The sequence below is a fragment of the Dermochelys coriacea genome, chromosome 7, assembly GCF_009764565.3.
Source record: "Dermochelys coriacea isolate rDerCor1 chromosome 7, rDerCor1.pri.v4, whole genome shotgun sequence".
Classification (NCBI taxonomy): Eukaryota; Metazoa; Chordata; order Testudines; family Dermochelyidae; genus Dermochelys; species Dermochelys coriacea.
Window position 1 is genome coordinate 43849248 of NC_050074.1, and position 17294 is coordinate 43866541.

At 42.1% G+C, this 17294-nt stretch overlaps 1 protein-coding gene across 1 annotated transcript; it reads left to right on the forward strand.

Annotated features, from left to right (window-relative positions):
• Positions 1–621: 621 nt before the first annotated feature.
• Positions 622–15663, forward strand: TNNC1 (troponin C1, slow skeletal and cardiac type). The gene is made up of 6 exons (XM_038410549.2): positions 622–780; positions 7699–7729; positions 9565–9711; positions 11292–11406; positions 12442–12578; positions 14862–15663. The coding sequence occupies exons 1-6, from the start codon at positions 757–759 to the stop codon at positions 14891–14893; spliced, it is 486 nt and encodes a 161-aa protein (XP_038266477.1). The 5' UTR covers positions 622–756; the 3' UTR covers positions 14894–15663.
• Positions 15664–17294: the final 1631 nt, after the last annotated feature.

Below are 17294 nucleotides of genomic sequence, written 5' to 3' on the forward strand. Positions count from 1 at the left end.
AGGTTAGGTGACTTGCTTAGGTCACTCAGTGAGTCAGTGGCAGAGTTGTAGATGAACCCCAATGGCCCATTGAATTATGTTCCTGATAGCTGTGCAGTGAGATAGAAATAGCATAAACTTAAGTGATAGCCTCTTCTGCTTACTCACTTTCTGAAGAGGAGAAATGTATATAAATTGCTCATTGGAAGCTCTTCCACTTGTTTGTCTTCTGTAAAAAAAGAAAGCAGAGATAGTTTGGATCAGAACCCAAACTATTCCAGGTATTGGGAGTGTTTGGATCCAGGGTTTGGGTCCAGCTTATTATAAAGAAAGGGGCTAGTTGTTCAAACAGATGCCAATATTTAGTTCCGGACACCCTTCTGTTCTCACTGACTTCAAAGGGAAATTTACCAGGGAACTCCAGAGGATCAAACCCATAGCCTGACACGAATATTTGCCAGTATTCACTTAATGTATTAAGCCAACTGACTTCAATGAGAGCTGGATCAGGCCCTTGGAATGCCAGCTGTAGGCCTCGCACAGTGCCCATTCCCTCCCTCCTCACAGGGGTGAGGAATTCTTGCTTGGAGTGGGTATCATTGATAGATATATGTTATTTTGCTGATGTGGTGAGCAACAGCCCCTGAGTGACACATTTAGGGCTGACACCTTGCTATATTAGCAGGGATAGAAGGAGGGGACAGCTGACAAAGACTTGAAGTTTGTCTCTGTAGTGTTTGCCCTCTCTGTCCAACTCCTGACCAGCAGTAACTAACCATGGATGATATTTACAAGGCAGCAGTAAGTAATATATTTAAGTTACCTTGGTGAGGGTGCCTTTGTTGTATTAGAATGATGTTTCAAAGAGTTTTTGCTGATTCCTAAAGCCACAATAAGGCACAACAATGATTGTCTTTACACTGCGAGTACTTAATGTAACAATGAAATGCACTTAGGAATGTTAGTTGTGGTGAGGCACCTTCTAGTTCTGAACATAGATTTTTTCATGCAATGGCAATTCTAAATATGTAATGTTCTTCTTGTAAGCAGATAATTCTAAAAATAAGCTACTAAATTATTTGTAATAAGTCTTTCTCTGGTTCTGTGTTGTGAAATAGAGAGATGGCATGTAAGTGTAATTTTAAATATATTTTGAAAAATCTACCGAAGTATCAGATATGGTTACTGCTTTATCCAGGACCTGACAGGTCTACTGTTTCAATGAGGAACTGAAGAAGCATTGTTATTTTCGTGTATTAAAATGCTGCCATTTCCAATTTCCATGGCTGAATGTTTTTCTGCAAAATATATTTTGAAAACCCCTTTTGATAAAGGCTTAGGAAATAAGTGATCTGATTTGCAATGTCTCTTTCCTTGTTCTTGATATCTATACTGCAAAAAATTATAATGTAAAATGTGCTTTCTAAAGAGGACAAGAGAAAGCAGTTTTGCCTTCAACCATTGCATAACAAGCTAACTGTATAAACCCAAACTGTTCTGTCTTCCCCCCAATAAAGATGCAGCATTATTTTGTACCTTAAATAGCTGATGATATGAAGGCAGAACAACATGAGAGTGGTATCTTTCTGGAATCTGTATTGCATGAATCCCTGTACTTTAAATTCTGTGTTACCATGTTCTGTACATGACTCTTGTGATTGGTTATAGGGTTATATATGGTGTTGCAGATAGCTAACAATTGGTTAGGTTGGTCTTCACATTTCTATCAAGAGCATGAAGATAAATCAAATGTGGATATTTCTTTCAAAAGTTCAAGATGTCCTAAAGGAACAGGATCATGGTTGACACATGGCAACAAAACAAGTTGTCCTTCATATTAGACTAATCTATGACCTGTATGAGCTGGGACTCCATTCTACAGACCCCAGTCCTCTTGGGTTCAGTGAGCCAAAAGTCCAGGTCTTCAAAAAGAATGAAATAAAAAAGTGACCTATAGAAGAAAACAAAATTCATGTCTCTGCAATTGGCTCTTTAATTAGACTCATGCTCCATAATGTTTAGAGGCATCACACACATTGTTATGAAGAAACGCTGAAACATTTTGAAAGCCAGCAATGCTAACAATTAGCCAAATGGATCTGTCAGTCAGGTGGATAGAATACATTCTCTAGTACAAAGAAAGAATTAGAGTCAAGAGACTGATAGAAGAAGGTTTCCCATACACAACTTTCAGCCTCTTTCATACCTCTCAACCTGCTAAACCCCATACAGGTCAAAGACCCAGAAAACCAAATTAATCCCTAATCTAATTCCATGGATTTCAATGGAGTCTGAGTTTAGTTCAAAAAAGGGCCACAAATACAAAAAATTCCATCCCCCATACCAACAAACTTCTTACTCCAAACCTAGTGTTCTATAGCCAAGAAAGAGAGAGGATAAGAAGACTCCGTGAAGTCCAGTAGAGACTTTGCTGTGCAAATTTGTTTTAGTTTGGGGCACATTCAGATACGATGTTGATGAGAACCAGTAAAAACTGCAATGTAGATAGATGAAGTGGGATTCCTGTCCTGAGTAGGTTAATATAGCTGCATTTGTACTGTAATTAATTTACAAAGGCAAAATAATATTGGGTTGGGGCACAAACGTGGTTCTAAAATGCAGTACAACTGAGTGAAAAGGATATTTTCTTGGACCATTTCATAAAGAAAGATCCTAAATATATGTACTGTAACAAAATATTAAACTGGAAGAAATCTAGAGAGTAACTAAAGCAAGGCAAAGTTGATTGGCTCTCACCAGCACAATTTCAGATGGAAACAGTGAATGAAGAACAAAGCCAAAAAAGGACTAACCACGACAGCACCTTATGGCACTGTTTATGTATCCTGACAGCATCCTCAGCATTTACACACTGAGGCAGTAATGAAAGAAGTCAATCCCCAAAACAAGAAGATACAGAGACTAAAAGAAAAAGGCCAGGAATAGATCATGGGGTCTTGGGGAGATCATAAACCACTTGAATTTCATCTCTCAGGGGATACCATCATAGGGCCTAATCACATCAGCCACACTATCAGAGGCTCGTTCACCTGCGCATCTACCAATGTGATATATGCCATCATGTGCCAGCAATGCCCCTCTGCCATGTACATTGGTCAAACTGGACAGTCTCTACGTAAAAGAATGAATGGACACAAATCAGACGTCAAGAATTATAACATTCAAAAACCAGTTGGAGAACACTTCAATCTCTCTGGTCACTCGATTACAGACCTAAGAGTGGCTATCCTTCAACAAAAAAGCTTCAAAAACAGACTCCAACGAGAGACTGCTGAATTGGAATTAATTTGCAAACTGGATACAATTAATTTAGGCTTGAATAGAGACTGGGAATGGATGAGTCATTACACAAAGTAAAACTATTTCCCCATGGTATTTCTCCCTCCCACCCCACCCCCCACTGTTCCTCTGATATTCTTGTTAACTGCTGGAATTAGCCTACCTTGCTTGTCACCATGAAAGGTTTTCCTCCTTTCCCCCCCCTGCTACTGGTGATGGCTTATCTTAAGTGATCACTCTCCTTACATTGTGTATGATAAACCCATTGTTTCATGTTCTCTGTGTGTGTGTATATAAATCTCTCCTCTGTTTTTTCCACCAAATGCATCCGATGAAGTGAGCTGTAGCTCACGAAAGCTTATGCTCTAATAAATTTGTTAGTCTCTAAGGTGCCACAAGTACTCCTTTTCTTTTTGCGAATACAGACTAACACGGCTGCTACTCTGAAACATCTCATGGTTTATTATCTTATTACCAGAGCCTTGCAATGAATTGATCTTCCTAGCATTATTGTTACCCATCATTTAATTTATGTACAGTACATTCCTATATTTATAAATTTATGCACACAAAGAAGGGCACTAGTTAAAGAGGCTTAGCTTGATTCAAGGGAATTGACCATTTGTGGTTTGTTGCAAGTTGATGGCACATTTAATAAAGCATTGAATTAGTTCCCACCAATTTCTCTAAATGCACCAACAGCATCCAGTGGATTTTCATCTTGCCTACTCATGTCTAGATAAGGGTATACAAATGCAGAGCTATTTTGGTAACGCTTTCAGACTCCACTGAACCGTGCTAAGAACAGTGCCAAGGACAAGTGTCCAGATAAAAGGGTCCAAGGATAAATACCAGTGCCATTCAGTTCCTGGGAACAATCAGAAGGTTTATCTTTATCTCCAGCACCTCAATCATTGGGGGCTTATAAATAGCTAACATGCCGAAAGAGTTGAGTTACATGGAAGGCACAAAAGTGGCAATAGGCATTTATTTACTGGGCATAGCTCATACTTTCAGAGTCCCCAGCTATCCTATTTTACTGCCAAAACAATGAAAGAGCAGCCTGCAGCTGCTTTCCTTCCATCATGAGTTGCTGGACAAAAAGGTTCAGATTTCGTGATGCAATGCTGAACAAGAATCCTGCTGCTATTGTTATCAGCATCTGATATGGATGGATCAGCTTCCCTGATCTGTCCTTTGCATGTGTGTTTTGTTAAAAGTCAACATTTCTCAGTAAGAAATGCTGGTCATTTTTGCCTCTGCCCTCGCAACAGTTTTCTAGCAGAAATTCACAAGGCTATTATCAACAAAGGCCCAAGGCTGAAATAGCAGACAGGGTGCTGCAGCTCCAGATTAAGGGGCATTGATAAAGCTGTGTCAGGGCCCAAGACTGGAATAAAGATCATGATACAGCTCGGGGACAGAGTGTATTGGCAACAATGGAGATATAGCACTAAGAAGTTGAGGAAGCTGCCAGTAATGACTGTGGTTCATTGGCCTTATGTTATAGGCTGGTAAAGTGGTTGCAGATTTGGGTCCCATTTACATAGACTGAATTCAGAAAGGGGGTAGGGAAATGGTGTGAGAGCAGGACCAAAGGCAGAACCCTGTAAGCATCATAATAGAGCCGCCTAGTGACAGGGGAGTGTGGGTGGCGACAAGCAGTAGCAGTTGGATAGCTGCTGGAGGAAAGGAACCAGGAAGGAGCTGAAAGTGCCACCGAATTCAGCAGGCTGGTTGAGTAGTATGTTATGGTCTGTGGTATTAAATGAAGCACTAACATCAGGAAGGAATGAACTGAGAGGCGGCAGTAGGTTCAGATAAGAGGAGAGGTGCTAACATTGTCCAGACCAGTGGTTCTCAATCTTTCCAGACTACTGCACCCCTTTCAAGACTTTGATTTGTCTTGCGTACCCCAAGTTTCACCTCACTTAAAAACTACTTCGACATAAAAATACCAAAATGTCACAGCACACTAGTACTTAAAAATGGTTGACTCTCTCATTTTTACCATATAATTATAAAATAAATTGAAAGGGCTATAAATAGTGTACTTACATTTCAGTGCAATATTTGAACCTATTTTTCACTTATGAGCCTTGTATAAAACTGAAGCCCTGCCCACGGGCTGAAGCACGTAACTTAGCTTCATGGAGCCCTGGGCAATTGCCCTGCTTGCCACCCTCTAATGCCTGCCCTGCACTTGTGATGCCCCAAACCCATCTCATGACCCCCCTGGGGGCTGCAACCCCAAGGTTGAGAGACACTGATCTAGATGAACTGAATACCCCCTGGAAGACCTCTGAGTACCTCCAGGGTTCTCATACCCCTGGCTGAGAACCACTGGTCCAGACCACTAGCACATGACTCAACTACACAATCCTATTTGCTGTTCATGATAAGTTCAGCAGCAATGGCTACTAGCCAGGATGGACAGTGATGATGTCCCTAGCCTCTGTTTGCCAGAAGCTGGGAATGGGCAACAGAGAATGGATCCTGTTTGGTTCATTCCCTCTGGGGCACCTGGCATTGGCCACTGTCAGAAGACAGGATACTGGGCTAGATGGATCTTTGGTCTGACCCAGTACGGCTGTTCTTATGTTCTGTTCCTGTAGATGTATCTTATTAATTCAAGTTTACACTAAGCCCCCACTATTTGTTTGCTCTTGATAACCAGGGAAGGAGATGGAAATTATCTTACAGTCTGGTATTAATTCAGTACTTGACTAGAGGAATTCATTTACATATGATGCATAGCAGACATGCAGGGAAAAGCCGCTATCCTATATAAGGCAGAGTAGGATGCTCCTCCAACCTGCAAAGGCCATGGGTATGTTGAGTTTGGGGATTGGACCAAGGGCATGACAGGCCAGGTCCACTCATTCTGGGATTACCCACAGACTTCAATAGACTATGGAAGGACTGTGGAGCTGCCCTCCATTCTGTCCATAGCTCCAGGTGTCCATTCCCACCAGAGCACAAAGCCTTCTTAATCAAGGACTTGGCAGGGTGAATTTTACACTAAGATTTTTCACATAAAACTGTAGTAATGCAATTTCATTTTGTTATCCTTATTTAATTCCTCTTCAGACTCTGTATTACCTCCACTTTTCAGCACACTTTTAGAGCACCAATGATGTAAGACTATAACAGAAAATGGAAGAACAGAAGTCCCAATGATCTATGTTTGGTCTCTGGGTTGATGGCATTAATTGTGATTTCTCACTTAATAGAGTGGACCACATGAAGGCAGCCATCTTCCACTCTTGAAGAAGGTACCCACCAAGATGAAGACCAGGGTCAACCTGGTCCAGAATCTGGCAAGCACAAGCTGGGGAGGCATCAGCATCTTTGTCTACCCGAGTACTTTTGCACTGGTATGGACCAGAAGTAGCCACACTTGACTTCTTGATGTCCAATTGAACACTGCAATGTGCTGCGTCGCTGGAACCATCAAGTTGATCCCAACACCATGCCCCTGCTGTTGCACATCACTTGCCCATCCATTCGCCGCAATGCTGCAACCCTCCAGGAAGTCTAATGAATCGAGGGACAGTAGTCTTCCCATCCACCAGGACCTCAAAGACATCCCTTACCACTGCTTGAAGTCATACAAGCCCTTTTGGATGATGTGCTTACCCTTTGAAATGTGACTTCAATACTGATGAAGCTTGGAAAGCTGAAGGGAGTTCTCAAGAAGTTACAAACAAACATCTTATGAAAGACCAAATGCAGAAGATCCTAGGCTTCAGTCTTCTGCAAAGCTTATGGGTAACCTTAAGCCGCACCCACACAAACCATGGCAGCTGCAGATACATGATGCACAAATGAAAAATTAAAAACTCTCCAGTGTGTGACTGCGGTCACCCAGAACAGACCATGGAATATAACGACTCAGTGTCCGATTCCCAAATATGAAGGAGGCATCACAGCGATGCTCTCCACTACTCCTGATGCAATTATCTGGCTTAAGCTAACTGTAAAATTATAGTTGTTCTACATCTACATCAGCCATAGGAAGAACCACACACAGTAGCTCTTCAGGTGTGACAAATGCTCCTCCCATTCAGTCCCCCAACGTTGCATAATTAAATGCTGCCCTGACTGTCTAAAACCCAATCATGCAACATGCCTGAGACTCGTACTCTGGTTAAAAATAATGTTAACTCCAGAAGAGTGTAAAATATTTAAAAAAGATGAACAGAATAATGCGATATACCAAAAAAAAAAAAGCGGGGGGGCTGTGCCAAAACTATCTAGGTAAAAGACCCTCTTACTCCACAAGAAGGGTTATTGTGAAGATTAGTTAAGGGTTGTAAAGCATTTTGAACAAATAGTGTGCAGTATAAGTGGTATTATCAATTAATGATAATGATTAAGTTTAATAAAAATGAATTTCTCTTTTTATTTTCATCACAGGTTGAGCAGTTGACAGAAGAACAGAAAAATGGTATGTGTATCTTTACTCTTACACCATTGTAGACAGAAGATACTCCCTGTAATGGATAGTCAATCCGCTATCAACCCATAGTGTTAGCCTGTGGCTTGAACAGGCCAGCTCAGGGTCAACAATTGCTGCCACAAGTGAAAAACCATACCTCCAGCTGCCAAAGTACAATGCAAAGCAAATGACTTCTAATCCCCAAGTTTAGGAAAAGAGCTAAGAGGCTGGCAGTGGAATTGCTACAATAATGTTTCATGGTATTTCTGGTCTTAATGCTCTTTGGGGCAAGCACAGAATCTTTGTGTGTGTCCAGCCAAAATCTAGCACAGTGGTTCTCAAACTTTTTAGGCTGTGTACCCCTTTCCAAATAATGTAGTCTACTGCATACCCCCTGCTGACATAGGGTCATAATATACCTATGATTCGTTTGCCAGGTCTTGCTAAATAAAGTGCATTGTCCGCTATTACAGGCTTTTCCTTGGGTATCCCCTGATGAGAGCTCGCCTACCCTAGTTTGAAAACCAATGGAGTTCTGTGCTGAACAGGGGCCTCTGGGTAGTTACGTGCCAAAAGTCTTGGATAATAATAAGGAAAGGGAGTACCAGCAATCCTATTACAAAGCCTGTTCTCATGAGAGTTCCAGCCCAATTTTGTAGAGCTAAGATGTTTGGAAAGTTCAGTGGTGGAGAAGTTGGAACCAGGGGCTGTTCTCACTATAGGTAAACTAGGCAGCTCCCTTGAGGAGCAGATTTCTGGGGATGGCATAGAGATTTCTGGGAGAAGTGATTTTTTTTTTAAATGCTCATGCTTGTCTACACGGTGCTGCAGGTGATTTACAGAGGTGTGAACTGCAAACAGGGCCGTCCCTACCCATACACAAAGTATGCAGCTGCGTAGGACACCAGGAAATTTGGGGCACCCCTGCTCCACCACAGCTCCACCCCCACTCCACCCCAGCCCCAAAGCTCCTGCCCCGCCCCCACTTCCCTAAGGACTGCCGCTGGGCCAGGCCTGCACTCACTGGTGGCGGGAAGTGCAGCGACCTGCCCCCAGCCATGCCGCCAGAGAGTGCTGGGGGGCGGTTCCCATCTGCCCCCCAAGCCAGTCCCGCCCACTGCGGAGGCTTGGGGCCCCACTCCTCTGTGGGGGGGGAGGCTGCATAGGGCCCCAGAATAGCTAGGGACAGCCCTGACTGCAAAGCTCTGTAACGTAAAGAGCTCTAATGGCTCCATCTAGACCCTGCTGGAATGAAAAGGTAGCGAGTTTGTGCTGATGTAGTCCTGCGTCAACTGGACTAATTTAACATGGACTAGGTGCCCTTTAGTTCATGCCAGAAGGTCTATACAGGGCAGTTACAGTGCAACACATTAGAGGGCTCTATAATTCATACCCCCATAGTCCCCTCTGTGGAAGGAAGGGGGGGCAGCACACTGAAGCTTTGCCTAAGGCAGCGGATTGTCTTGAGCAGCCTCTGGTTGGAACTTCTGGGTACTTATCCAAACTTTGAGCCATTAAGCTCTGTCTACTCTAGACTCTTCAACTGTACTTTACAATAGCTGACAAAGAATCCCTCAGGTTCTTCCATTGGGGTTGATCACACTGTGTTAAATTGGGTGTTGAGTGGAGCTTAGCCCAGTAGGATGACTGATTTCACACCAATGCAAGGGAGGTGGAGGAAATTAAGTTTGACTTCCATTGACACAGCTAAAAAGTCTTCCGCAGACACACCTTTGAAGTTTGTCCATTCTTGGATCACCACAGCAATGAAACTCCCACTGATTTCCTGCATGCTAACTCATATCAAAAGGGCAAACCCCTCCATTTCTCCTTTTCCTCTCTAGAATTCAAGGCTGCCTTTGACATCTTCGTCCTGGGTGCTGAGGACGGATGCATCAGCACAAAGGAACTGGGGAAGGTGATGAGAATGCTGGGGCAGAATCCAACCCCTGAGGAGCTGCAGGAGATGATAGATGAGGTGGATGAAGATGGTGAGCTATTCTCTTAAATCCTCTAGGTGTCTCATTGCACTGCAAAGCATTTACAGGGGGCCAGAATCACAGTAGTTATTGGCTGGACCTTAAATACTCTGCAGTTAGTGGTCAGGCAGGCTTTCCAGGCACAAGAATCACATGAAAGAAAACAGAGCGCACTCTACTTCCACCTGAGAAAGTAGATCAGTATCCCAAGCACCAGGAATGTTGAGACACCCTGGAAACAGAGAACCACACCACAAGTTTTTACTTGTTCCTTTGTACTTCTTGAATCAGAGAAACTGAATAACAACACTGGTTAATGCAGGGGAATCACTTCTGGTAATACTGTAGATACAGACGTTCTGTGGAGTGGATCATAAAGATACAATGCCATTTTGTGTAAGACTTTGAATTGGCCACAAGGCCATTGGCCACAATTTCATCTCTGCAATGGCATTGCAGCATGCTGTGCACCAGTTGGAAGCCACTACCCACTGCATAAATTGGTGCACTGCAGAGCTATTGTGGGCACATATGGCCGAATCCTGCAAGTTGAACTATGCAGGTGGACCGCTCCACCCTTTTGGAACTCTAACAGGACTCAATGGGTGCAGAGATCTGCCTGTGTGGAATAAGTTGCAAGACTGGGGCCGTAGGTTATAAAATGCTAAAGCTGAGGTTTTCAAACACCCAGACACCCACTGAATTTCAATGAATGCTTAAGTGTCTTAGATGCCTTTGAATATTACAGTGTAACAAATGGAAGGCACAAAAAATATTACTACTATAACGGATGCAAAGAGATTTCTCAAACTTTTTTTAAGAGACACATGTGCTCAGATACTATAGCGATGAGGGAGTATAGGGATGCATACAGAAGAGGACACATCAAAGATTATAGGTTGAAAATTTCATTCACCATTTTTTTTCTTCTGTGTTTGCAAATTCCATGGAATTATAGATGTGCAGCTTTTTAATCCCAAAACAAATTCTTCAGTGTGTGGATATGTAAACGCACAACAATATACCCTCAAACAACTTCACAATAACAAATCAGCATGTGCAGATTGGCGGAAAACAATCTAGGAAAGAAACTGATAAAGATTTCAGTTCCAAACTTCCAAAAGCTTGTTAAACACAAAAGCAAGAAAATTTATGCTATGAATTAAGGAAAATATCTTGCCAGTGTCATTTAAACAACAAATGATAACATAACATCAGCATAAAAAATATAGTGCTTGATTCTCCACTGTCTTGCACCTTCCATAGTAATTTACATCTGTGCAACAAGGGTGTCAAATGCTACCAGATCAGAATTTTCCACACATTTACACCAGTGGTTGTGTTTTATATTCAATTTGCACTTGTTTAAATGACTACATAAGGTGCAAGTCAATGGTGAATCCATTCCATAAGCTGTTACCCACTCCTTAGTACTACTAAGATGAAGTCTGTGGCTGGATTACTAAATAAAAGTTTAATCTCTGTTTTATGTATATGCCTGTTTGTCAAAACAAACAAACAAACAAAGCAAAACATGGAAGATTGCCTTCTAGATTGTAGTGTAATCTAAACCTCGTTTATTTTACCTTCAGGCAGCGGCACTGTAGACTTTGATGAGTTCTTAGTTATGATGGTCCGATGTATGAAAGATGACAGCAAAGGAAAATCAGAAGAGGAACTTTCAGATCTCTTCAGAATGTTTGATAAGTAAGAGACTGGAATGTAATACACTAAAACAAACGACACTGCTAGATATTATGGCGCTGCCGAATATGTCCCCATAGTTACAGTGGAGTTGAGTTTTGTGCTGAAAGCAGCAACCAACCACTTTGTGATATCTGAAGAACAAAAAACGACGGCACTTATTCTTTGAACATAGAATTAATTTTCTGAGAAATTTCAAGTAAAGCCATTCATAAGTTTATAAATTAAAATTAATTTTAAAACGGGTCCTTTTAGAAAGTTAGTTCTGCATCAGACCCTTTTTGTGCCAAGTGATATTAACTCTTAACTTTCAAATAGTTAAGACTCATTGAAATCTTGTGCATGGGCTCTATTGAAAGAAATTAGGTTGTAATTAAGTTCTGACGATTCCTGTATCTAATTGTTAGGATGATAGATTATAGGCTGAGCCAGCTCAGACATTGGCAATTTTTGTGTAAATAGGCAGAGACGTGAATCTTGAGTAGATCTGGTGCCACAAGTAGTTCTGAAAAAGAAATATATAGTATTAAGAGCTGTCTTTTGAAATTATTTTTCATAAGTTAACGTTTCCCCTTCAGCAGAAGTTGGTACGTAAAAATATCTCCTCCAGGGAAACTCAAAGAATTTCCCTCTTTCAAAATGGACCCAAGCACATGCTTCAGCAGCTTGCTGAATCAGGTCTTCAACACTTACAAAAGACTTTTACTTCTCCATGTACTATTTGTCCATGAAGACCATCCCTTAATTCACTAGCAGAAGCAAATAGTTACTACTCTCTGCTTTCTTTGTCTCAGGAGGCACACAAATCCCGTAGGGTTACTCCAATAGAGACCTGCAGAAAGGGGAGAGTTGTGTCCAGTCATTTATTTATTCTACCAATTCATGACAGGAAACCCAAGAGAATGAGTCACTAAAGGCCAGTTCACCTATAAAAAACAGATTTGGAGACCAAGTGGAAGCGATGTAACATGGGGTGCGGTTGTCCATCTATTTATAGTATTTTGGTTTTTATCTTTGAGCCATTCTGTCATTGCACAGAAATGCTGATGGATACATTGACCTTGATGAACTAAAGATCATGCTGCAGGCTACAGGAGAGACCATCACTGAAGATGACATAGAGGAACTGATGAAGGATGGAGACAAAAACAATGATGGCAAGATTGACTATGATGGTAGGCATTTAAATTTGGTTAAAAATAAAAATGGGATCTCTATTGTCCTCAGGAACTCAGAACCTTAACAAAAGATGTAAGTAGTATATATTAGAGATGGGCCCAAGACTCACAATTCAGATCCAGGTTTTAATTCCCACACAGTTTGAGAGTGTATGGGTATGGGATTAGGGTTTGGTCTTTCATAGAGTATGAACCAGCTTCAAAATTAGGCTGCAGACCTAGGTACAGAGTTACACCCTCTGCCCCCAATCTTGAAGGATGTTCAGACGCAGGTATTGGTTTCCACCCATTACAGAGGCAATGAACCTGTGCAAAACCAAGATCTGGATCCAATCCTTCCTCTCCAAATTCCAGAAGGTTTGGTTCAGGCTCTGAAACATGACATTTGGTAGTCCCACCCATTCAAAATAGCTTCTAAATGTACATGTGCAATATTTGGGGAGAACAAACACCTGAATTTGCTTGCACGAGTGCTACTTTGTTTGGTGAGAGGTATTCAAAGTGCCCCCTTAGCTCACATAGATATGGTTTATTATGCATACAAAGTTGCAGGTACAAATTTGGAGAGTTGGCTGGGGTTTTCCCTAGACCATACAAAGAATGATATTGATAAAGATTCTGCTTTATAACTGCCTATGCCACTTCTGTATTATTGTTATTGCCAGAACTACCTAAGGAAGGCGTGATGGGTGTATAGACCCCACACAGCAGCAAGACACAGAATGAAGAGAGTAATCACTGCTCTTACTGTGGGCTCAATGGCTTGTGAGCAAACAGCTGGGATAAAAAACAGCAACCAAACAGAACAAGGTGGCTGCTGGAGAGGCTGGGAGCCATCATAGGGAAGCTCCACAGCATCAGATGAGGCAAAGCTGCCTGGAGATACCAACTTCCAGGCAGAAGGGTGCCATAAGGAAGAGACCTACAAAGTCTGTAGGTAGAAAGCAGCCCAGAAACTAAACAAATGCCCGTGAGTGCCTAATACACATTTCTTGGGCTGGGACCCAGAGGAGAGGGTGAGTTTGGAGGGAAGGGACAGGAACTGCTGAAGCCTCAGATTTGGACTGGCAGCCCTAACATACGACTGTTGGACTTTATTTCTGTTTTTGCTTCCTTTGTTCCTTCCCTGGTGAAGAAGGGAGAGAGGGATACTGGGCCCCAGGCCTACTGGCGGGAGGCCCCTTACCACCCCAGAAGGGGAGAGATTCCAATGACCAGACAAAGGGTCTGGAGCTATAAAGAGAGGCCAAGTGCTATAGGCCACATTTCAGAATACCAAAAAGGAAACAGAGGCAACACTGCCGTTATCAAACTCTTGGCGATGAGGGTGCATTAAAGGGCTAGAGGCCTGACAACAGGAGGTTAGTGGCCAAATTCTCCTCTCCGTTACACACAAGCAACACAACTGACTTCATAGTGGGGAGTCTTGGATGGTACCTTCTTCAGAGAATATAATTACGTAGGCCCTGATCCTGAAATTGACTCCATGCAAGTGGACTCCTGTGCCCCACAGAACCCCAGTGACTTCAAAGGGGCTCTATGCGGGCACCTGGACTCACCTGAATGCACCAAGCTGCAGGATCAGAGCTTTCATCATACCTACAGATACACCAGTCTCCAGCACAATCCATGTTCTGGAGTCATCGTCACTGTCAGAAACTGAAAATAAAACTGTTACACACACGAGAGCTTGTCAAAAACATTTTGTCAGAATTTTAAAATTTCATCACTCAATGAAGCTGGTTTAAAAAAAATAAAATAAAAGGGTTGGGTTTTAACTTTTGTCAAATTTCTAAAATTCTCCAGCTCCAGTGAATATGATTTTTTTTTTAAATGGGAGCTGCAGTTTCAAATTGTATGCACAGGGCATTTTTAGAAAGTTGTTGCTCTGAACGTTAGAGATCTTGAGCTAGATCCTCATCTGATGTCAATTGGCATCTATCTATTGATTTCAGTGAGGCTATGCTGATTTATAAGAGAAATTTGATCATCTGTCTACTAAGCCCAGACTCCAGCTAGTAAGCCTCATCAAGTCTTTCTGTACTGCCGGTCTTTCGCTGTGCTGAATCATGTTAGTGGCACTTCCAGGAGGAGTAACAAACCCCTCCGTGACTGGAGCAAAGCTAGCTATGTTGTTAGGCATTTGGAATTGTAAAGGGGAGAAAAAAGGTGAGAGAAAAAGGGTGATTCTGGAGATACCCAGAAAGAGTGCGAAGTGCTACACACTGACTCTCTGGTTGTCATCTAAAATACATGTCTTTCATTTCCTTTCCTTTGCAGAATTCCTGGAGTTCATGAAGGGAGTTGAATAAATCTGAAACAAGACGTGCAGCCTCAACTTTTAAAGCCCTCTGATTCCTCATCTCATCTATGTGGTTGTGTCCCCTTGGCTGCTAGCATGAAGACTAAGTGCTGAACAGGGTGGCCATCAGGCGAATACACTGTTTGTTATTAAGTGCCTCAGATGGTCATTCCATGGATATTTAAGTAAGAGACCTAATAATTATCAAAGATGTTGCTCCTTTGAGCGATAGCAAATGTGAGTGAGCCAAGTCTTGAGTCCCTTGACACACTCTGGAGCAGATAACATAGTGAACATATCATTAAGTCTGTAAAGAATGTTTTTCCTATAGTCTAGTAAGAACCTATCAGCTGTAAAAAGCAAAACCAGTGACTGCCAGCAGACTGTGCCAGCAGGGCACAAAACTCACATGTAACCTCTTTTTGAGTTGCTCAATCCCTGCATATTTCTTACAGCTAGACATTGAATCAGGCATTTGGAGCAAATTCCTGTTCCTATGAAGTTGTTAGGAATTTGCCATTGGATTTGATGCTACCATGATTTGGCCCCCCAGTGCTCAATGGGTTGAATCACATCTCTTAGAACATATTATAGTGAAACATTTAGCATTTGAACCTTCAGTTGAATGATAATTTGAGACACTTAAACTGTCACTGAACATTCTGACAATCTCTACTCTTCCTCCACCTCCAACCATTGATTTTAAGTGCAATGTAAACGGGCAATGTGTACAGAAATAAGATTCCTTTTTGAAATGCTAATAAAATAATTCATAAGCTAGAGTAGTTATTTCATTCCTGCTTGATTCACAGAAGCAATTTATAGTTGCAGCTGTAAGACCAGCAAAAGGAATTCCCAGATGAAAGACACTCAGTGACGTGTCAGGTCTGAATAAAACCACACAGTGTTGGGAAGGAGGGAAGGAGGGGAGCAGGGAGGGGTATCTCAGGATGAAAGCTTTTCACTTCCCTCAGAATAACCTATTCATAATCTTCATTACTGAGTGCAGATATCACTGAGACTGTGCCACAAATGGCCATGGTATTTTACAAACACTGAGTAAGGTACATCCACGGCCCTAAGAAGTTTTTGATTAGAGCTGGGTAAAAATTTTTCGTCAAATAGTTCATTTGCTGGAAAATGCAGTTTTGTGATGAACAAAAACTATCCACAAATTCAGGTCAAATTCAAAACAGTTTTGGTTGAATAAAAAATGAAAGTCAAAAGTCAAAATGGCTTGTGTAGACATTTTCTAAATGAAACACTGACTTTTCATTTCAAAATGATGTTTTGTGGTTAAATTTAGTTAGAGGCGCTTAATTTTTTCCCTCAAGGGTAAAAACCACCCAAAATAATTTTTTCTGGTTCTTTGTTTTGGCACCAAACAAAAATATACACTCGTCTGTACTTATGATCTAAGAGAGACAGAATATGGCACTACAGTTTATGGAAGGGAGAACGAGGCAAGATTATTGGTGAGCAGAATAAGGTAGGAAGGATTCCTGGAGGAAGTAGGTTTAAGAAGGGATGTGAAGGAGCATTTGAGAGAGCTTGCTGGGCAGGACATGGGAAACTGTTCCAAGCATAAGGGGGAGCATGACAGAAAATGCAAAGTTGAGAGGCCCTGATTCAGCAAAGCACTGAAGCCTAAAGAATATCTACATTATGGGCACTAGGGCAGCAGAGCTATAGTGCCGTAATTATGCAGTTGCAACCCCATAGTGTAGACACAGACAACAGCAATGAAAGGGGTTTTTCCATTGCTGTAGGAACTCCACCTTACTGAGTGACAGGAGCTAGGATGATTGAAGCAATTTTCTGTCAACCTAGCTGCATCTCCTTGGTCAGCACAGCTATGGTGCTCAGGGTGTGGATTTTTCACGCCCCTGGGAACCATAGCAGTGTCAACAGCTGTTTTAAGTGTAGACCAAGCCTAAATCCGGTTGGCTTTAGTGGGATTTAACCACAAGTTCAGGCACTTAAGTTCTTTGCTGAATTAGGGCCCAAGTGCACAGAAAGGCAGTAAGGGGAGAGGACTCGGTGGGGCACAGGGGCAAGTGGAGAGCAGAAAAGAATGAGAGAAGAAGTCTAGACATGGGCAAGATTATGGAGGGGCCCAATGAGGAAGACAAAGAGCTAAGAGACAGGGATTTGAGGGGGCAGTCAGAGCAGCAAGAGAGGAAGGGTCAGAGGACTACTTCTTTAGGAGTATCTCCTCTGCTTTTCCAACCCTTGTTTCTCTTTAATAGTGGTCCCAAGGAATATTCCCCCCGCCCCCCCGCCCTGAGAAGATGATTATCACATTCCTGTAGCATTAACAGTTCCTCTCACGCATCGCTCAGCCATGCTGTTTATCTCCATTGAATTAACATTCACAGCTCAGCTCTCACATTGCTTTCATGTCGCTGAAA

Coding starts and splice junctions, on each gene's coding strand:
- TNNC1 (XM_038410549.2), top strand. CDS start 757: ATGGATGATATTTACAAGGCAGCA. Junction 781..7,698: donor ATGATATTTACAAGGCAGCA/GTAAGTAATATA, acceptor TTTTCATCACAG/GTTGAGCAGTTGACAGAAGA. Junction 11,407..12,441: donor CTCTTCAGAATGTTTGATAA/GTAAGAGACTGG, acceptor GTCATTGCACAG/AAATGCTGATGGATACATTG.